Source organism: Bactrocera dorsalis, chromosome 1 (assembly GCF_023373825.1).
Source record: "Bactrocera dorsalis isolate Fly_Bdor chromosome 1, ASM2337382v1, whole genome shotgun sequence".
NCBI lineage: Eukaryota > Metazoa > Arthropoda > Insecta > Diptera > Tephritidae > Bactrocera > Bactrocera dorsalis.
The window spans coordinates 27,284,855-27,307,453 of record NC_064303.1 but is presented as its reverse complement, the minus strand read 5'-3'; the positions used below and the strand labels follow the sequence as shown (position 1 = coordinate 27,307,453).

General features: G+C 32.1%; 1 protein-coding gene across 2 annotated transcripts in view; it reads right to left on the bottom strand.

Annotated features, from left to right (window-relative positions):
- The window catches only part of LOC105234282 (sodium/hydrogen exchanger 6), a 29,470-nt gene extending 8,168 nt beyond the window's left edge, over positions 1 to 21,302 (bottom strand). The window contains exons 1-14 of one of the 2 annotated variants that reach the window (XM_011198856.4): positions 20,534 to 21,302; positions 15,652 to 15,776; positions 15,385 to 15,579; positions 15,036 to 15,325; positions 14,830 to 14,971; positions 13,866 to 14,174; positions 13,685 to 13,796; positions 13,466 to 13,619; positions 13,344 to 13,395; positions 12,344 to 12,376; positions 9,608 to 9,667; positions 9,060 to 9,199; positions 5,950 to 6,058; positions 5,444 to 5,611 (exon numbers count right to left, since the gene is read on the bottom strand). In XM_011198856.4, coding sequence (XP_011197158.1) covers positions 5,444 to 5,611; positions 5,950 to 6,058; positions 9,060 to 9,199; positions 9,608 to 9,667; positions 12,344 to 12,376; positions 13,344 to 13,395; positions 13,466 to 13,619; positions 13,685 to 13,796; positions 13,866 to 14,174; positions 14,830 to 14,971; positions 15,036 to 15,325; positions 15,385 to 15,579; positions 15,652 to 15,776; positions 20,534 to 20,987 — 2,343 coding nt within the window. In that variant the 5' untranslated portion in view covers positions 20,988 to 21,302. The remainder of the gene's footprint in view (positions 1 to 5,443; positions 5,612 to 5,949; positions 6,059 to 9,059; positions 9,200 to 9,607; positions 9,668 to 12,343; positions 12,377 to 13,343; positions 13,396 to 13,465; positions 13,620 to 13,684; positions 13,797 to 13,865; positions 14,175 to 14,829; positions 14,972 to 15,035; positions 15,326 to 15,384; positions 15,580 to 15,651; positions 15,777 to 20,533) is intronic. The other variant, XM_019988831.3, reaches the window with a different exon arrangement.
- Positions 21,303 to 22,599: the final 1,297 nt, after the last annotated feature.

Sequence of the window (22,599 nt, the reverse complement as noted above, 5' to 3'; positions counted from 1 at the left end):
TGGATAAAATATTATAGCCAATAGTTTAATTTGAGTATAACTGGGAATTTGATGTGGTGCTTGAGAACAAATAAGTGCAGAAACCCAAATTAAAGCTAAACACATATGATTTTATTAACACCCAAAGGAGTTTGTGTACAAATATCTAATGAGAAAGCAAATAAGTTTCTCTCTCTCTCGCTCTTTTTGTTGCTATTAGCAACTAAATATGTTTTTGTTCTTATATGTGATGAGTACGGAGATCGTTCTCACTCTGCAAGTAAGAAAGAAAACAAACATTGAATAGAAAATCAATAAATTTAATTAAACAAAAAACACTTTAAAGCGTGTTCAACGTTTTGGAAGTTGTAAGTGAGGTTAGTTAATGTCCAAAGAAATTTATGTAGGTTAGTGACAGAGAGAAAAAATGCGATCACCGCATATATAGAGAATATTAGTAATTAAAATATTAATGGAATAGAAGATCAACTTTCTACATTAAATTTATTTTGCATTTTGTATTGTAATTATAATCCCCCAAACCAGTTTTTATGTAAATTATATTATTGTTAAATTATAATTAACAAATTGTGAATAGAAATTTACTGACACATACATACTTATGTATACGTATAACATTTATGCCAAATTTTAGATTCTAAGTAATATAAAAAAAAACCATCTTCGAATCGCCAATTCTCTGTACGCTAGTCCCAGAAAATACATAACTGATTGCTGTTCTGCCTCTATTTGGTTAAGAGAGTTGCATGATCGATTCGATGCTCATTAAATTCACGCGAATTGAAGAAAAAAAAGAACACATACAAAATATTATAGTTGCAAATAGTGCACCTAAATCAGATCGTCAGGGATAGCAGAGGAAGACCGCCACTACGTTGGATCAGATCAGGTGGAGAAGGATCTGACTACACTTGGAATCTCCAATTGGCGCCAAACAGCGAAAAGAAATAACGACTGGCACGCTGTTGTAAACTCGGCTATAACCGTATAAGCCTTGTATACGCCAAGTAATAAGAAGTGCACCTAAATTATAGAATATGCTTTTTTGCGGGAAGAGTTTTTGAATAAAGTTTTGTTGATATAATTGACGCTAAGAAAACTTCTTACACTTAATTGGACTTTTCCTCCTTCCCCCTTAACGTTATCTGACAAATGTAGTGTCCTACAAATTTCAGTCGGCTTTCATACAACTAATGGATTCTATGAGAACTTTTTGAATGACAGAATCACATCAGAAGTTTGTGCCATTGCCTGTTAAGAGAAGTATTGAGTGAGCTCCGAAAGACTGATGATGATGAAAATAGTGCACCAAAATCAACATGCTTTTTGGCAAAGACGTGGTTACTTGCTTCTTATAACTACTTAAAAATCATTTGATGAAAAACTCGCTTCATTCATCATTTTCTGAACCGAGTCTTTTGGAAAAAAGGCACTGACATTGAGCATTTCGCTTGCTAAACAGAAATATAAACTTTTTAGAATAGTTAAGAAATAATTTTTCATAAATCGTTTGAAAAGAATTTTCCATGTCAGAAGATATTGTTCATTCAAGTTTATTACCGGCATCACAAAGCTTTTCAATAATTACATCTGTACTTAAGGAGATGGTTTGAAAACGTATACGATTTTTCTTTCAAAGTCAATTCAAATGTTATAAGCCCAACAATACTGGTAGTTGATTGAAACTCGATTTACTGAAGCGCTAAGAACAAATTTTTTGGTGGAGTTCTTTACTTTTATAAGCTTTAAATTTTGAACGGAAGAGTTTAAAAATTATAAGCTGATACTATTGCAGTCAAAGACATCACTCCATAGTGAATGAGAGTATGGCTTGTCGCGCAGCGTTCAAATTAATTATTTTTTTTTTTTGGTGATAGTTTATGGTGAATAACCTCTAGCTGAACGAATTTGAAGACAAAAAATTAAAGGCACTACTCGATGAAAAGTAATGCAAAATACAAAAATTGTACGCATATTTGGGACTCATTAAAAGCAGCGGAATATATTCAAAAATAAGGAAACTTGAGGTGCCATATGGACTGAAGTCAAGAGGCTTTGATAAACGATTTTGAATGCCAGAAATACTGCTGAACGCTACAAAAAGAAGACGTTTCAAAAATTGTCTTCACTTATTCTTATCTGCCAAGCCGCGGCAATTCTTTTGAGATGGAATCCACCAATTGTCAGAAAGATGGGAAATTTGCCTAATAAGTTTTCTAAGGGTTTGAGTTGGATAGGTCAATTTATATGGCAACTATTGTATATTTGATAAATATATATAAATATTGCTTAGGACATGGCGAAATTTTAAGGCCATAACTAAAAGACTTCGGGACTACACCGATTATATACAGACGGACAGCGAATCGACTCAGCTCGTCCCGCAGGCTATAAAAAACCGCACTAATATAATTATACATTGTGACAAAAAAGTACACGCTTTTTGGGATGGCCTTCTGCTCTTTCGATGAATCTTTTTTATCTCTTCGAACGGGTCCACGGAGCGGCAATTTCAGTTTGGGGAACAAGAAAAAATCACACGGAGACAATTCTGGTGAATATGGTGGTTAATCGATGGCATTCATTACATTTTTGGCTTTAAATTCGGTCACAATCGCGGCTCGATGCGATGGTGCATTATCATCAAGTAAAATCCATGAATTGTTCTTCCACAATTGCGGTCATTTTCAACGAATGTTCTCACACGAACCCTCAAAACGGCCAAATAGAACTTCTTATTGACCGTCTGTCCCTCCGGAACAAATTCATGATGCACCAAACCACGAATTTCGAAAAAACCAATGAGCACCACCTTGATTTTTGATCGACTTTGGCGTGGTATTTTTGGTTTCGACCTTTTTTTTCCTCCATTCCTATGATTGTTGACTTGTTTGCTAGTTAAACTCATAAATCCATGTCTTATCGGCAGTTAAAATGCTCGCCATGAATGTGGAATCGGAATTCGCACGATCAAATATGTCCAAAGAGCCTATTTATGGTACTCTTTTTGAAGAAAATTCAGCTTTATCGGCCCGAGTCCAGTAAGAACGCGTTTCATACTCAAAATATCCACCAAAATCAATCAAACGAATTAGCGAGAGATGTCGAGCTATCTTGCCATCTCTCTTACACTTGCATGACGGTTTTTAAGCACCATATCCTTCATTTTTTTTAATATTTTCATCAAATGGTTGTCCAGAGCCATGTCTTTAACGTTCTCTTAACCGTCTTTTAAGGCTTAGTACCACTCGTAGGGTTGTGTTTTTGATAAAACTGAATCACCGTAAGACTTTTCCAACATTCGGAACGATTCTGCACACGAAATTTGGTTAGAAATATAAAATTTGCGACAAATTCTTTGCTCGATATTTTTGTTCATTGTAAAAATAGCAACGCACTACTGTGGTCTACCGACTTAGCCAATTTCCGGGTGCTTTTTTGTCACAATAGATACCCTTTGGACATTAGCTAATTTAAAATATATTTGAAATATTTCAGTCCATATGTAAAAATTTATTATTTGACAACTGCTGGACTTAATTTAGCGAACTGTAGTCAAGAGTATAGTTTATATGTGATACCTTTGACCATGTTAATGCCGAATGAGGTGGTAGACTGATAAAAAACGAAGCATTGTAAAAAAAGTTGAGTTCTTTTAGGCTTTTAAACCATAAATTAAATTAAATATAGAAATAACTGTGTATGCATGCACCTTACGTTAACAATTCATTTGAATTAGGGTTGTGTGTAGTATTTATGTGTGTGTGTGTGAGTGTGTATGTAATAAAATAAGTGAATTGGTGATTCTTAGTACAAGTACAAGGAATTTTTTTAACATTTAAGCATTTAGTTATACGCCAAAAGGTTGATGTTTTTGCGTCATTTTTGATTTTGATTCACATAAAGTTGTTAGTAACCAAACTAAGATCCGTTATTAATTGATTAGCTTCATTCAGAAAATTCGTATGCTGTGCATAACGAATTTTGCGATTTTTTTCGTTCGGATTTTGTGTTCCAGTAGTTACAAGTTAAACATATATTTTTGTTATTGTTGGTATTATAAATAATCATACAAGTAATAATTTAATAAATCATATATAAATATAATTAATATGTAGAATTGTTATTATTTAAGTATTTCAATTTTGTTTTTGTTTGTTTTTTTTTTTTTTTTGCATAACAAAGTTTCCATATGTGGTGGGTTATTCGACAGAAAAAATACAGAAATATAGCAGATGAAAAAAAAGAAAATTGTTTTTTTAATAATAGTTGGGTTAATTTGTTTACGTTTTATTTCACATGCAAAATATACATAATATTTATTTAATAATAAATAACAACAATAACAGCAACAATATTAACATAATAAATTTAAGTAAGTACATAAGTTCTGTAAAGTGATAGTAAAGTCTGTTACGAGATTACTGCAAGTAAGCGTTTAACGCAAAGTAAAAACGTTGTTAGTGAAATAAAATTTTTATTACAAACAAAAACAACAACAAACAGGAAATTGCACGAAAAAACTCGGAGAAAAAGTTTAATTTAAATAAGATTCAAAAAAATAAAATAAAATAAATTAATAAAAAAAATAATTAATTTAAAAATATTAAGAAAATTAAGAAACAAAAATTAAGTTGAATAGTTAAAAAAAAATTAATTAAAAAAGTAAATATTGAAAACAAAGTTTTTAAGATAAAATAATTTTAAATATTAAAAAAAATCAGGTAAATTAATTAAAAAGTTAATTATTGAAAAAAAAAAATAAGTTTTCCAGAGTTAATTTATTAATGAAAAACTAATTTAATTTTAAAACAAAAATAAATATAATCAAATAATAAAATTTAAACAAATGAAATTAATTGTTTGTTTTACAATTGAAAGTGCTTATTGTAAAGTTGTTTGTAGTTTTTTATAAATTACAAAAAAATTCAAATTAAAAGTGTAAAATAATCTACGGTGTGCAAATGTGTGGCCAAATGTCACAGCAAATAAAGAAATTTTTATGTTTTTACTTTTTTCTTTGAGAATTTTGTTTCAGTTTTACGCTAACTAATACCACAATACCTTATACACACGCCTTAACCTTTTCAAATATTAATGTGAATAAATTACTAATTCAGTTTATTCCAATAAGACCGCAATTAATCAAATAAATTTTTATACAATTTACTAAAAATTTCAATTAATGGACAGAACGGTTGTTCGTGGTTATAAATTTTCGTTAATGTTAACCTTGGCTCTCAGTTAGTCTTAGTTACTACATACAATAATAAGCGCGTATGTATGTATGTACGTATGTATGTAGTATATGTCAGTACAAGTTACATATATTTCGGTTGTTATGTAAGTATATATGTACGTAAGTATTTACATAAGTAATTCAATCACGATTTTTGTAGCTAGCAAAGAGGCTGCGATCATCCGCGACAAAGCGTATACTTACACGATTGATCGAATTGCGACGTGGACCCATGCCGGCTGAGCCGCCACTACCACTACCGCTGCCGCCATTTAAGCCACCTGCTGCGCCATTCGTTGAAGATGCACCGAAATTCTCATCATCAATGCAAATATCCGAATCCGAGTCGGAGCGCCGCAAACCGCCACCGTCCTGAGTTGTTGGTGCGCAGTAATTAGCCATATATACAAATATGTGTGTGGCAGATATTTATGTGTGATGTATTCATATACAAGGTGGATGAACCGCGCGTCAATGGTGCATGCAATGGGATGATAAGAAATGCAATGAAGTTCGGTAATTTGTAGTTGATATGTGCAAAAATCGGAAAGGAAAAGAAAATTCGAAAAAGTTGTACTGCCAACCGTAATACCTAATGTAATTTTAATGCAAATATTTCCCCCCATTATAATTATTTGTTAGTTGTTGGTATATATGTATGTATGTAGGTATGTATTCCAAAACGTATTTGTCGCTATTTACACTCGTACCTGTGTAAGTTGCTCGGTTGTGGTGAGTAAGCGCGCCACGGGATTACAGCATACGGGCAAAGTTTCGAGCAGCGTTGGTCGTGAATGCGTCAACAGCGGCTTCATATATCTGTGAAAAGGAAAAGGAAATAAAACGAGAAAAATTTTAGTTTTAATACACTTTAGATAGATAGATAGATAGAAAATAGTTGAGGTTTTGCTTTCCGACCTATGGTGTATTGTGTGCTCTCCTATACCACATATGACCACTAAGATCCTTCACTCTGAATAATTCCAGGCTTGTTTGGCGTGACTGGGTGATGTGATCCCTGTCCATATAGATGCCTCCTAAAGATTTGAGCATGCTTCTAAAAACTGCTGGGCAATCTAGAATCTGGTGTTCTGGACTTTCCTGTTCCACGTCGCAAAACCATCAGTTTGCGCAAGATACTATGCCCATGTTGGAGAAGTGTTTTTTGGGTCTGCAGTGCCCTGTATAGAGTGCGACAAGTAGACGGAATTTTTCTCGGGGGTGGTTGATCATATCTCTAAACCCTGCTACGTTGGAACCTCCTAGTAATAACTTGGTGTGGGGCATTCCTGTTGCCTGCTATCAGTGCGGTTCTCTCCCCACTCTCTCCCCCGTGCCGAGCAACTCCTTAATGGTGTGGGATCTCACCGCTATGGTTCTAGTTCCAGCATCCTGGAAGCCGCCGCAGAGTGGACTAGTTCGTCGGCCAGGACTAGTTCACGTATATTTAGATAGACAGACAGACGGACAAGGCTCGTCATACTGATCATTTATATACAGTAAAGGACAAAGGAGTTCATGAATATATGTAATTTGCGTTCGCTGTTATTTCTTCAATTTGACATCAGTCCGGCAATATTTTTTTATTATAAATTTTTAATCGTTGCATTAATTACCAGCGGGTAAAGTTTTTTTTAAGTAATGGGTCTTTTACTACTTCTTTGAATCGAAACTAATAGAAAGAGCGCGTGAACAGTTTTGTTCGCTGTAAGATTTTGTGCCAAATAAAGTTTAAATTTTATTTTTAATAAAGTTACTTGGTCCGATAAAACTAAAATCAAACACATAAGATCAAATGGGCTCGCATGAACATGAATTGACAAATAGTTAGTGTACAGGAACGCAACATATGCAAAACAATGAATTTGCAGGTGAGTCATCGATGGATTCTGGAAGCTTTTTTACGGAAATTAGCTGGGTGGACTTCGTTGGATCTATGGAATAATACGCGTCACAGCTCATATTGATATTTTGGAGGACTCTTATGTACTAAGTCTGGATACATTCGGACTCAAACACGGACAAGAAGATATATAATAATAAAAAAAGGAAAATTTTTGCCCAAAGGGAACATCCAAATACAGTAAATGAATTGTGGAAACGAGCCCTCCTGGCATAGTAAAGTATATTACTGTGAACCTCATAAATAGTATGCCTAAAAGGATGGAAGAAGTGAAAAGTTCGCCTGCTGGCCACATAAAACCGAACGGAACCGAACTTTTTAGTCAATAGACAAATGTTCAAACTTACATCTATTCAAAATTGAGTATTTGAACTGAGTTTGTTGGTTTCGAAAGCAGATTTAATAGCTTTCTGAATGTATTTATATTTTTACATATGCATAATTTTTAAGGGTTAAGAGAAATACGGTTATTTTCATTAACAGTTTCGTTCTTTTCAGGTTTCAGACAAGGGGACACTCTTTCGTGACACTTTTCGTGACTTCTTCAATCTATTCTTGGAGAAAATAATACGAGCTGCAGAACTGAATAGCGAAGGTACCATCTTCTATAAGAGTGTACAGCTGCTGGCGTACGCCGGTTATATTGATACCATTGGCCTCAACAACCTCCCCGTTAGTTCTGCTTTCTCCAGATGTCTCCGATGCCCCCCTTTTGGTGTTACCAACTTCGTGAAAAATTTAATATACCCTGCTCAGAGTATGAAAATTGTTTACCAGAAAGTAATTTTTTTTTAATTCGACGTCGTTCGTTCAAGCGTGGTACAAACGGGTCTACGTAATCTAAACGAACGCGAAGCAAACACACCGTATATTGTCGTTTTGGCTTTACGAAACCGTAGTGAAGCCAATAAAGTTCTAAAGTGTATTCTTGTGTAAGCTTGAGCGTGTCCAAAGAGCGGCTTTGATATGCATCTCCGGTGCACTGCGGACTACTCTAACAAAAGCACTTTAATCCATTTTACACATAGCACCCGTAGCCATTGCGTATCAGGGAAACTGGACATATAAAAGGGTACAAACCAGGACACCGAGATTCTTTCTCCTTTTTTCTTCTCTGGCTACTTTTTCTCTGCTCACATACCAACGAGGGTTATGTGGATGGGCAGAAGTGGCAGAAAAGAGGAACAGTGATTTATTTCACGGATGGGTAGAAGCTAGGAAAGAGAGGAAGAGCTCTCCGCCAATCTTAGATTTAAGCTATTGGACCACTGTAGTGTTTTTCAAACAAAAGTAGCTCCTATTAAGGTGGCGGTAGACTTACTGCAGCCACATCCAGGGAGGTGAGCACTCACTACGATATCAGAGCGGCAATACGAGTATCTCTTCTCATTAGAAATATCATAAAGCTAGTTTATTATAAATACTTTTGGATGCTTGGTCACAACGAAATCGCTGCAAATCCGACAAGCTAGCCAGAAGAGGTACCTTTACATCGATTCCATTGGAATGAGACCTCCATTATTTTGCGTTCTAGTACTGCATCAATGGACCGCGTGTGCGCTTAGCAAGCACAGGTCAACGATCCGTTTCTGTGCGACTGCAAAATTTCTTTCGCTTAAAGTAGAACACATAAAATCTTCTGAACTGCTTGCCCCTAGCAAAGTTAATTTTTCCACAATCGTAGGAGTTTTTTTACTGGACATTGTCCAATAGGTATTCATGCAGTAACTATCTCCTCCATTGTCTAACGTTTGCAAGACAGGTTGAAACGTCTCCACAGTCTTACCTTCGGTGAACAAGGAGACAGAGCACATACTGGCATTAACCGTCTCATTACGCTTAAAGCGCTTTGTCGATTTTTAAGGGTCTTATGATCTCTTAGATAGAAGTTTCAGATAAAAGTTTATATCAACTTACTTGGTATCGAAATTTCCCCATATTCTTGCCAAAAATGCCTTCTCATTGCGTTTGACATTCATGGCTGTCTGTGCGCTGGCATCGCCAATACCACCAGCTCCCTCAACGTCCACGTCAACGTCCTGCAAATATGCATCAGACTAATTTTTTAAATTCTAGTAAACTCTTCGACAGAAACAACAAATAAGCAAAATCACAAAGAAAATAAAAATAAAATAGTGCAAAAAATATACATACATATTGAAAGTGTAAAAAAGAAGAGAGAAGAAGCGTAACTAGTAAAATGCAACTGCAAAAAGCTAAAGCAAATACGAAGAAGAATAATAAAAGGTTAGAAAAAAAACGAAAGTTATACAAGGACACTTATGAAATCGGCATAAAATGTGGGCAAAATTAATATTTTAAGAAAAATATGATTTAATAAAAAAATTGTGGCAAAAAAAAAATTAAAACAAACTGTTTTTCATGACTTTGGACTGTTAAAAAATAGAAAATATAAAACAAATGTGAACTGTGCCTTATAACGCGTCACAGACACGTATCCTTACCAAGGAGCTGCGCCGACGCGACATAGGCAGCTGGCCCAAATTGAGTCCGGTATCGATTGACTGCTTGTGTATTGTACATGAAAACACAAAAATTACAAAAATTTTCGAACTAGATTATAGTCGTCTACTTTGAAAACGCCAACAAACTGAGCGAACTCATAAGAATTTAGAATTTAGAAAAATTTAGACAGTTTTCTGTTGAATTAGTTACCAAGTTAAGTTGTTAAGCCAATTGGCTAGCAGAAAGTCAGTACGGAAAGTTAACCCAAGTATACATTACACTATGCATTACCATGCACGATTATTATGATAATCAAGTGAAGTAAAAAAAAATCAATAAACGATATGTTAATGGAGCAATGTCCAAAACAAATATTGGATTTTTTCGCAACAATTTGTAAAGCTTACGAGGTTACTGTATGTCAAGCAATTATTATATCCAGCAACTTTTAAGCTTTTTAGAAATAACTTTTAGAAATGTAATAATCGCTAAACGTTGTTACCACATTACATAATTTTTGAAGATGTATTTGGAGGTTTATTAATCCTTGGAACGTTATAAATTTGGTTACAGAATAACTAGAAACTCATACAATTATAAGAACAACTATTATATCTTGTTATTAACCTCAAAATATTTGTTAATTAAAATTAAGAAATAAATGTAATTTTTTTTGAACGTTGATAGCATTGATGTTTACCCTATCCACCGTTTTAAGCAAGCAAGTGCGTGCATATTACCGAAGAATGCGAGATGGATATCAGGATTGTACGATACAAAAAAAATCTTAATAAAGAAGAATATTTTCGAGCTTTGCTACTATGCCTTTGAACGATAGCCAAATATTTTCATTAAAAATTTGATGCCGGGAGGGTATTATTACAGATTTATATTTATATGTGAGAAAAAAGTGAGTTAAAATATGGTAAGATACCCTGGCCAGCTATTATGTATGCCGTACAAATACCTGTAGGTCTTTGTAATGCCAGATGGAGGTTCATAATTAATACTTTACGTAGTGTAAGACGTCAACAGTTTTCGCGAATTTTAATAGAGACTTTATATCTAATTCTGATACTTCGTTCAGTCATTTGAAATGTTAAACTTCTAGATATCTAAGTCGAGTTCTAGATAATGACGAACAGAAGCAAATGCCGTCTTCTCTGTATTTTCTACATGTGCCAACTGTGACTAGGCCAACAACCGTCCAGCAGTCTTTCGAAAATTTCATGATTAATTATTTTTAGCGACTTGCGTAACCAGTTTAAGATTCCGTAGCCAAGCGGGTGGCACTTTTAGCAATCTCATCAGCTATTTAGTTTCCCGGATCACCTTTGTGGCCTGGAACACAGCATATATACAGACGCTTTTTGGCAGCCATTATATCTACTGCCTCCCTGTTTCTAAGAACATTCTCGGACGATATACGATTATTGATTTAATTGCTGCTTGGGTCAGAACTACCACACTAAGAGGAAACAATGGTTTAAAATACTACTAACATTGTTCAAAGGCGGTATAATTTGTTTTAACTAATTTACAAAAGTTTCTAATACCCCAATACACTGAAAAAAACGTACATCCTTTAAGACAAATTAATTCTTTAATTTTGTTAATAGCCTTTCCACATTTTTACCTGACTTAAAACATCAGATTTTATCACACAATGAATTGAAACAAAAACCTGCATAAAATAAAACTATATGTTTTGAGATAATCATAACAAATAATATTTAGTCTCCCTAAATAATTTGATAAAATTGAATTTCAAATATTTCAACCAATTCCATCTAACTTTCGATCAAGTCGATCAATTCGCTCAGTCTCATAATATTTAAAAACTGTGTAAACAAGCGTAGTATTTTTGCAAAATAAAAGGTGTGTGGTAGCCAGAGTTGCGAATTTTTTAACTAAAAAAATTTCTTTTAAAAATAGATTTTAAAATTTTAATTCCGATTTTAATTTTTAATAAAAATTGGATTTTATATTTTTAATTCCGATAAAAATTTTCAATACCGATCTCAAATGTTGGAATAAAGTTTAATTTTAAAATTCTCATAAAATTAAAAAAATAAATATATTTTTAATGTTTTAGAAATTTGTTTTTAATCCCAAAATCAAATGAAAAATTTACCAAATATAAATCATTTGAATTATACAAGTTTTTCGACTCTAGATTATAATACATGATTGCTTAAAAACTGTAGAACATGTAACAATTAATTTTTAATTATAATTTTGGGATTTAATTTTGATTTCTTATTTTTCAATACGATAATTGATGTTAAATTTTAATTTTTTTTTAATCCGACCAAATTGATATTCAAAATTTATTTTTATTTTTTCAATACCGTACTTGGGAGTAGAACTTTTAAAATTATTTCAATTAGCATTTTTGGAATAACATAACCAAAAAAAAGTATTGAAACTTTTATTAAATTATTTTTTAATGCATTATTTGCTACCCTGGTGGTACCGTGAAAAATATAATAGTACTTTGCCAAGTGTGATGAAAAGTGTATAATTAAATGTTAATATTTGTAACTGCTAAAAATAACGCCCAAGAGTTTCACCACAGAAAATTGTGCTGTAAAAAATTAGTAATAAAAGTGAGTAGTTTTCGTTAAATAATAATACATAAACGAATAACTAAATCGGTAAAAAATTTGAATTGTAAATATAAACATATTTTACTTATGAAGCTTATGAATGGTTAGAATGATTAGTGCACATACCGCAGCCGCTGTATTTTCCATTGAATTATAAACCTTTATTGGATTTAGTTATTTTCGAATTGGTGTATTTGCATTATTTAATTGCAGTTAAATTGGATGTGTGGGATGATGCGGTAGTTAAAGTAGGCGATAGAAAAAATATGAGAATTGAAATTGCAATAAAGAAAATTAATCGATCAGGTATTAATTATTCACAAGTGTACATATAAAAAGAATGAATACTTTATGGTTGAAGTTAGTGAGCAATAGTGCGCTTAAGTTGTTAACGGTATGCTCTATATCATGAAGAGTGGCACAATTTTTATTATTATTATTTTATAATTGTTAGTAATTTTTTTTAATATTTATTAATTTTAATTTTTTTATTTTTTGTTTAATTATTATTATTTTTTTAATTTATATTAACTTTTTTTAATTTTTATTATTTTTTTAATTTTAAAATAACAATATAAATAAATTTAAATAAAAACCCCAAGTTTTATTTATTGTTTTTAATTTATATTAGATTAATTTTTTTAATTTACTTTTAATTTTTTATATTATTATTGAACATTTTTTAATTTTATTGCATTTTTTTATTTTCATATTTTTTTTTGTAAAAATTGTGCTACCTTCATAACAATTTACAACATTTTTTGTATTTTAATTATTTAATTAGCTGGCTTTTTTAAACAACATGCTTTAAATTGATCTTCACAAGCTCGATTATAATTTTTTCCTCCATATTATTATTTTCGCTCAACACACACTTAAACGCGGCAATACAAAATGTATTTAATTTCAATGCCGTATAATGCCATATAATATTAGCAGTAATTTCAAATGATAAATTATTTAATGAAAAATATTAAAAAAATTACAGGCGCATCAAAGCAAATAGCTGCAATTCATTTACACACAATCAATGATGCCAGACAAATGAATTAAAACGTAACCCAAAACCAATTGCAGAATTATATTACAAGAAAAAAAAAAATGCAAAATGAAGCGTAGTACTCACACTGCGTACGCGATAATTATTTAACTGTTCAGTCTCTTCATCAACACCAACACTACGGAGTAAAAAATTAAATATACCTTAGTACGCATTTTGATTTTTCTAATAACAGCACAAAAACTTACGGTATTTTAAGCCAATTAAGCAAAAAATTAGATGCGCCACCTTGTATGACGACCGTAAAAATCACAATTAACGAGGTTGCAGTCAACATTGTTTGACGTGCCTCTGAAACGGTGTTGCGTATGGCCAAGGCAAAGGACATGGCACCGCGCAAGCCTATAAAATCAATAATTTTTAATCAAACAATTATGATTGTTAGGAAGTCAAACGCGTTATTATACCTGCAAAGAAAAGCATGTGCTGGAAATTCGATGAAATTTTCGGTTTACGGTTCAAATTCAACAGCCAAGATAGCGGATAGATATTAACAGCGCGTCCAATAGCAGCAGTGACCTATATAGTTCGAAAAAAATAAAAATAAATTTATTGGAAAATAGCAATAAATGTTTGCGCTGTACTTACAAAACCAGTTATGATGAAGACAGCATCGAAATGATGTTTCGGAAAGGTGAACATTGAAACGCCGATATATGAAAAGATGAAATTTTCCGCCAAGAAATTCAATAATTCGAATATTTCCTTTGTGCGTGTGCGCGAATTCTCCGAAAGATTGTTATAAGTATAATGCGCTTGGCAAATACCACAGAACAGCACAGCCACTACGCCAGTCAATTCCGAAGCTTCCGCAATCAGGAAAGTACTGTACGACATAAGCACAAAGAGCGCAGATTCGAGTAACGGAAACTCACGTACGCGTGTAAACTTAGTCAAGTGCAGTGGTAGTTAAGGAAGTTTTTGTAAAAAGTTTGGAATATATTGAAAAAATAAAAAGGTACAAATATACTAATAAAAAAATTTTAAATAATAATTATTTTAAAAGAAAAATAATAATAATAAAAATATTTAAAAAAATATATGTATATAAAATATTAAAAAAAATATTTAAAAATCATATGTTTTTTTTTTTTAAAAGCTGTAAAAACTATTTCGCACGTTAATTTAAAAGGTCACATATATGCATATAAAATATTAAAAAAAAATATATATATAAAAATATAAAATATTTAAAAATACATAAAAATACACGAAAATAGTACAATAATTAAAATAAAATATATATAAAAAACCAGACTATTTAATAAAAACAAGAAAATACTTAAAAAAATAATCAAGAGAAAAAATAAAAAAAAAATCAAATGAAATATTACATATGTATATAAATAAATATAAAGCATATTGAACAGTGATTTAACAAGAAGTAAGTAATATACAAATTAAAAAAAATAATAATTAATAATAATAATAAAAACAGGTAGTCTATTAAAAAGAACAATTTATAAAGGAAAATAAAATAATGTAGAAAAAAATTAAAAATAATGAAACAATTAAATAACTAAACTTAAGGACAATTTTTAGAAAAGGATATCAATGCCGTAAAACAGCCCATTGTTGCGCCAATCAATAATGACAGCATAAAAATACAAAAGAAATCGCTCAATGATCTGAAGAAGGCGTTTGTTTCGAAACCTCCTGTGCTCGAATAATGTTCGCCATAATTTTGTATAGCGCTAAAAAATAACAGCATAATTATTATTATTATATTATGTTACTAAGAGACATTAATATAATTACCCGCTCAGCACAATGGCCACTGCATCGTTAAGTACAGATTCACCAAAAACCAGCGCATATAAATTTACGTCCACATGCAAGTCATGGAATATTGCTAATATTGTTAGTGGATCTGTTGGTGATATCAAGGCTCCAAAATACAGCGTGTCCAGGAATGTGAAACTACTACTCAAATACTCTGGCATTAGTTTCACACAGCCGTACATAATAGCGCCGATTAGGAACGATGATAGAGTCGTGCCCAATATGGCGAACATCAAAATTGCGCCCAAATTGCGAAAAAAGTATTTCTAAAACGTGTTATGAAAATAAAAATGAACAGATGTTATTAACTGAACTAAATACGCACTTTTTTGAGACTATAACCGGCATGAAATATTATTGGCGGTAGTATTATGTTGAAGAAGATTTCCGGATCAAATGTGGCCTTCAAATCGATTTCATTCTCATCCACATCGTATACAATGCCGCGAAAAACATATGCATATGTCTTATTCGGTATGGGATCTTTATCGGTGGTATTAGGTGCCAATTTGCCGGGAAACTAAAAACGAAACAAATAGCAAAATATATTTAAAAAAATATGGAATAATAAATTTTATTTTTATGCCTTTACCTTCATCCATAACGTATCGGGTGGCAAAGATTGATTAAACTTTGGATCACCTGCTGGATCAACTTCCAAATGCACAAGTGGCGTCGAAGTGCCGGCATAGCGTATAACAGCGCCAACAATCAGTCCTGAGAAAGGATAGATATAAAAAAAATTAATTAGTAAAAAATTTAAAGTATAAAAAAGAGAATAATCATAAAATCTTTTTTTTGAGTTGCCTTTAAAATATGGGTGGGGTTTTTCAGTTTCAGTTTATAAAACAGTTTTGGCGAATGTTTATGCAAATATGTACTTAAATTCGTTAAAATATAAGAGTTTGGAAATGTTGGTACTGCTGGTGTAGTAAATATATTTATATACATATTTTATTGGTTAAGGTTGTTTCATAAATTTTATACACGAATACGACGAATATTGCATTCCGGTTATTAAATAAGCTTTTGACGTTACTTACGGGAAAAATGTGAGTTTCTATGACTTAACCTAAATATTCCGTAAAAATTATATTATGGAAACTACGAAATTTGGATTAGCTGTATAGCTGTATGCTATAGTTGTTCGATTTATCAATTTTTCCGGAGATTGTAGCGTTGGGTAATAATCTATGCCAAATTTCGTGATAATAGGCTGTCCAATAAAAAAAGCTTCAGATACAAGAACTTGAGTTTGATCTGTCAGTTAGTAGTTAGTATGGTAGCTATATACCGGGTTTTCTAATAGGGATGGTATGATTTCTAAGTGTCGCTTCGGTCAATGTTAATGGCATTTTTTCTCCGATGAGGATCACTTTAAACTTCTGGTGCCAAGGAAATCTACAAATTATTTATGAACAACCATTACATTCACCTAAATTGACAGTTTGATGTGGTCTTTGGTTTGGTGGAATCATCGGTCCGGAATGAAGCTGGTAACTGCCAATAAAGAGGTATAGATCAATGACAAACCATTTTTATGGCCAGATTTGAAAGAAGTTGATCTTGGCAACATCTAGTTACAACAAAACGGCGCTTCATGCCACACAGTACGTGCAACATCCGAATTATTGCAAGAAAAGTTTGGTGTTTCGACTATTTCAAGAAATTGTGATATTGAATGGCCACCAATAAGTGGTGATTTAACACCATTACACCACTTCTTGTGGGGTTATTTGAAGTCATTCGTCTTTAGAAAAACCCGGAATCGATTCAAGCTTTAGAAGTCAATTTTGAGTGTGGTATGCATGATATACGATTTAATTGAATGGAAAAAGTACTCGAAAATTTTGTTCATCAAATCCGTTTATGCAAAAGAGGTCGTGGAGGCACCTGTACAGTTGTGGCCCTACTTGAACAATATGTTCGGTGATTGTAACGTCGCCTAGGACAATATTCTATGGCTAATTTCGTGAAGATACCTTGTTAAATAAAAAAGTTTGTAATACAAGGACATGCGTTTGATCGGCCAATTTCTATCGTAACTACAGCTGTATTTGCTGTAGTGGTTCGATATCGCCGACTCCGACATATGAGCAGTTTTCTTTTGGGGAGAAAAGTACGTGTGCAAAATTTCAGATCAATATCTAACAGCTTGCGCAAATGCGGGTATATGAAGACGAACGGACGGACCGGCATGACTAAATGGACTCAGCTCGTCATGCTGTTCACTTACATTGTATATGTACAGCTGCGGTCAAAATAATTGTAGTGCTACTGTGGCATATAATTTAGTGTTTATAATTTCTTATGTTGACTTAGTTATTTGACGTCCTCATTAAAATACTGTTTACAGGTTAAGTAAAAAAGTAGCACTATAACTGTATAGCTTAGCACTTGATATTCGAATTTCGTTTATTTTCATAAGTGTGGGCCATTAAGGCGGTCAACTAATAGTAAAGCTTTTATTTGGATAAACAATTTTCGCAAACGTAAGTATTGAGTTTCTTGATGTATATTTTTTTATAAACTTGTAAAAATCTGATTCAAATATTGTCAGCAAAGGGACGACTGCACAGCTTATTAGCGCGATCTAATAAAAATAAAAAACTTATTTCAAAAACTTATACAAACGAACTCCTGAAACACGTGGCCGTCGTTCGGCATTAACTGACAGAGAGAGAAAGAACTGGGCCTGGAGGCAAGTGCAGAAACAATTCGTAGACGTTTGCGAAATTGTGATTTAAAAGTTTATAGATCAAGAAAACTGCCATTGTTATCAAAAACACATGTGGCTCAACGGCTGAAGTTTGCAAATGACCAATTCGATTGGCCCCTATCGAAATGAAGATACATTTTATGGAGAGACGAATCCACAACGTGGAGTAACCAGCACCCCAAACCTATAGAAAATTTGTGGTGTGACTGTTGAGCGTGCATGGAAATCAATATCAAACGAGCGATGTGAAAAAATCATTGATTCAATGCCTCGGCGATGTACCGCAGTTGTATTCAAGAAAGGGCACGCAACTAAGTATCAAATATTTCTCACATACTTAAGTGAATTTTGCTAAGAAAATTTTTTAGATTTAAATTATTATAATAAACTTTTTATTCAGCTGAGTTTGACTACTATTATTTTGACCGTTTATATATTCAAATCCTTTCGAAAATAAGTTTCAGTAAAATTAAAATGAATTATATTTTTAAGTTTTCATTTATGAATAGCATTTAAAAAAATTTGCTAAAAGCAAAGGCAAAGTAAACATTTAGCAAATAACAAACCGGCAAATTCTTTATTTATTTTCTACATTGTGCGCACTACTATTATTTTGACCGCAGCCGTATATAATGTATACTGTATACGGTTGTTGTTGTTATTGTTGTAGCGGCAGAATTTTACCCAATTGACAGCCCTTGGCCGCATAAAAAATTCGGCTCCGTTCCGGTTACGTACGACTGTCGTGGGAATGGATAGTCTCCGATGTTTTTTATAGAGTGTTACAAACTTTGTGGCAAACTTAATATACCTTCCCTGTTCAGGGTATATAAATGTTTACATTTTTTTAAGAGTGCATATTGCAAAATCGAGTTCAGATGTTATTCCATGTGACCACATAATTATTTGCCTTATCATTTTTGTGAAGCCTTCATCAAAGCCGTCTGTTATTTCGCAAAATAAATATACATATGTACATACATACATACATACATAAAAATATTTGTAGCGTCAAATATAAATAAATAATTTGTCAGATAGTACTCTTAAGTCACGTATGTACGTTTTTATTAGACTAAAAATTATATTATATGAATGCACAACTAAAACTTGCTTCTACATATGTATGTATGCACATATATGACATTTATATTTTGTTTGTACATACATACATACTATATAATTGAGTTACTAAGTTTATGATAACATTTTAAGCAAATTAAAGCTGGCGAAACAATTTCTGCCGTTAGTCATTATCCGGAAAAAATCACTGAAGTAAATGTTTGAATGTATGCACATACATACATTCACATACATAAGTACATATGTATGTACGTGTTTTGAGTTGCCCACTACGGTGTCATTAAAAAATTTAATAATGATAAGCATATAACTTATTTAATGCGTCTAGGAATATTCATTAAAATTAGTGATTTCTTGGGATTTGTTATGCATTTTTCATATAACACTACAGACGATGTAGCAGTTTAGTTGATTTATTTAGTTATGAACATATGTATAAATATTGAAATTTTTAAGAATTTACACAGCTGCTAGTATATTTTTCGGAAAAATTCTATCAATTGTATGCAATTAATTAAAAGCATTTTATTTACCAACACAAGCTTTTGCATGCATAGTGGTGATGCATTTCAAAAACTCGTATTTAATATGAAAATTATAAAATAATTGTTTATAGAGAAAAATTGTAATCAATAACGAACCATGCTATGATACTATCTAAATTTTTCACGCAATTTTGTTATGAAATTCTGTAATTATATTATGGGTATATGTTGTTCTTAACCCCCAAACTTGTAAAACTGGATACAATTTTGGTAAAGTAATATTATAAAACAACGGTTGCTAGTATAAATTAGTTTTCCTATTAAAACCACGTACTCTTAAGCAAAAACAAAAACTAGAAATTGTTCATGAATTTTACCAGTATTGCACATATTTGGAATTAGTTTATTTATCTACAGGGAAAGTGTCTACAAAATCAAAAAATGTATATGTACTAATGTACACATACGCGCTAATTGAGGGTAGCTTAATCATGTTATCAATGTCACGAAGAGTCTAAGTGATTAGGTTAACACCTTCTTTTGTGTTCTTTCATCCGCTCAAATTTGCGCACCCAAGCATATTTACCGTATGAATGTATCATAACACCTATACTGCTTGAATGTGAATTAAGAATTTTGTTTGCACAATAGTGATTGAATTTTATTTGCTTATACTATTGTTATTGCCACTAATAATCTCTTGTATAGAAGAAGGGGGTATAGGGCATACAATGCGTTCTATAAACAAGAAAACTGCTAACTTCGGCTGCACCGAAGCTAAAATACCCTTTGCAAATAAAAAAGTTTTCCATACAGGGATTTGAGTACCGTCGGTCAATTTGTATGACAGCTAAATATGTTATATAGTGGTCCGATACTGACGTTTCCGCACACGGACATATCTAAATCAAATCAGCTTGTCACACTGATCATTTATATATAGTATATATTGTATATGTCTCCTACGTGTTCTTCTGGGTGTTACAAACTTCGTGGCAAACTTAATATATTATGTTCAGGGTATAGAAAACACTTTTGTCACAATCGCAACATTTGATGAATCGATTTATTGTGTTGTAGTTAAAAGCTTCTTTCATTTAATTACGAGTACAATTGTAGGTTCGTGTTGATTGGAGAGGGGGCCAACATTGTAGTAGTATATTGACATATGGAAGCTTAAAACTTACCATAAATAACGGCAAGACCAGTTTCGTGTAACCAGGAAACACGGTGATGCTTGAACAGCCAAATAGTCAGTACAGTTAGCGTCAGCAAAAAGGTATATACCAACAGATTAAGACTATCAATTCTATGTGTTAGTGTGGCCTTTGCGTCCAGCGCAATATCCGTTGCCGTTGCATTGGCGGTATGCGTTAGTGCTGCTAATAGTAGAAACGTGTAAATTACATTTGATAAGCGGTCATTACCAAACCAAATGTGACCGACTACTCCACCGCTATCAACATCAGCACTGTCTTTGCTGTTATTGTTGCTCAATGAGAAACTATTTCGTAAAAAAATATTTCGATGTGTATTTTTTCTATGAAGCGGTGCTGTTGTGCCTTTAGCACACTTCTTATGGTGGCATGGTTTTGCCATTTTTATTGCCAGAGGATTATATACTTTTTGACTATACGCCATAGTCAGAAATCGATTTTTTTATTCTCTGCTTGTAGAGGTTTTGGATATGAGTCGACGAATTTTCGAATTTCGCCACCCACACCTAGCCCCTTGGGCAATTTATGTAATTATATTTCACAAAAATTTCTTCCACACAATTCTTTGAAATGTTTATATTTTTAGTTATTCACAACAAATATCACAATTTTGTTTTCGTTTTTACGCGATTACTCAGTCGAATGTTCTACGCAAATCCAATTCAGAAATGAAATCCTTCGTTCTGGACATCCGTATGTGTCTTTTCTATTATGCTTTTGACATTATTCTGAGCTTTGACAATGTCAGCTTTTTCTTTTGTTTTCACAAGAGTGAGAGATTAGATGCAGCTTTCGTTCTTGTTGTTTCCATAACAGTACAACAACAAATAATGTTTTTGTGCATAATTTGCTTTCGATTTTCATTCTAAACAAACTATTCTCCACTTAGGGTTGATTAGGAAAGTATTAAAATTGTATAGGTAATAAATGTTTTGCGGATAATTTTGGTTATATAAATTGCTTACATAACCTAATATTTATTTCAATTTAATAAATATTGTGTCCTCTGTGTCTTAGGAGAAAATTTATTAAATATTCAAACTATTCGTTTAATGAAGTAGCCAAAGCAAGGAGTAACTTAAATAATATGCAGAAGCTTAGCAGAATTGAAAAATTGCAATTTTAAATATTGTTTCTTAGTATATTATTTTTTTAAATTAATCATTAAATAAATTAAAAATTTTAAAAGTAATAATAATAATATTAAAAGTAATAGCCTTTTTTGTTGGTCCAATTACATCCAAAGCTTTTTGAGTTGACCATGACTAATTCTTTATTTCATCTAAAGTCAATCGGACAACATTTCTACTATTAGTAGATATGCTTGATCGAATTTTCATTTTAAATTATCAAACTGATGTCTTCCCGATTTTTCATATATTTTTGAAAAAAGAAATATTAATATTTTTATAAAATGTCAAAATATTTAAATTAGAAAAGGCACTAGTATTTTGTGTTTTTAAAAAGATGTCAGTTCATTGAAATCTAATGTGCAGTTTTCGAGCTATGGTAGTCACCAGTTTATAATAATAGCTTTTAGAAAAATTCATTTTATACAGTCAATTTACGGTACCTGCTCTCTGTCGTTTTAGAGATTCCTAGTATTCTGTGCTAATTATCGAATAAATCAGAAAGTATTAGTCGTTAGTTATCATTAGTTATTTCAACTTTTGGAGAATCTAGAAGATTTAAGATATTTTGCTATTAATGAAAAATATCCATATATTTAAACTTCTAAATAACCCTAACCTTAAAATTCAATTTTAAAAGTATTAATGATGAAAATCTGTAAGATTCTCAAATGTATTAATTTTTGGCGTCTGAAACTCGACACACAAATAAATTTAAATTTTTTAATTCAAATTAGATATTACGGAGACTAATGTTGTGCTGTTAAAGACCTTTTTGAAAATCGACATTTTCAAAAATTATTTTTTTTATTATTTCGAAACAATTGTCAATTTACTGGCAGAACTTTAGGCTTGTTAGATGTAAGTCATATCCCGTGTTGAGCACTGTGGCAAGCTGACTACTGT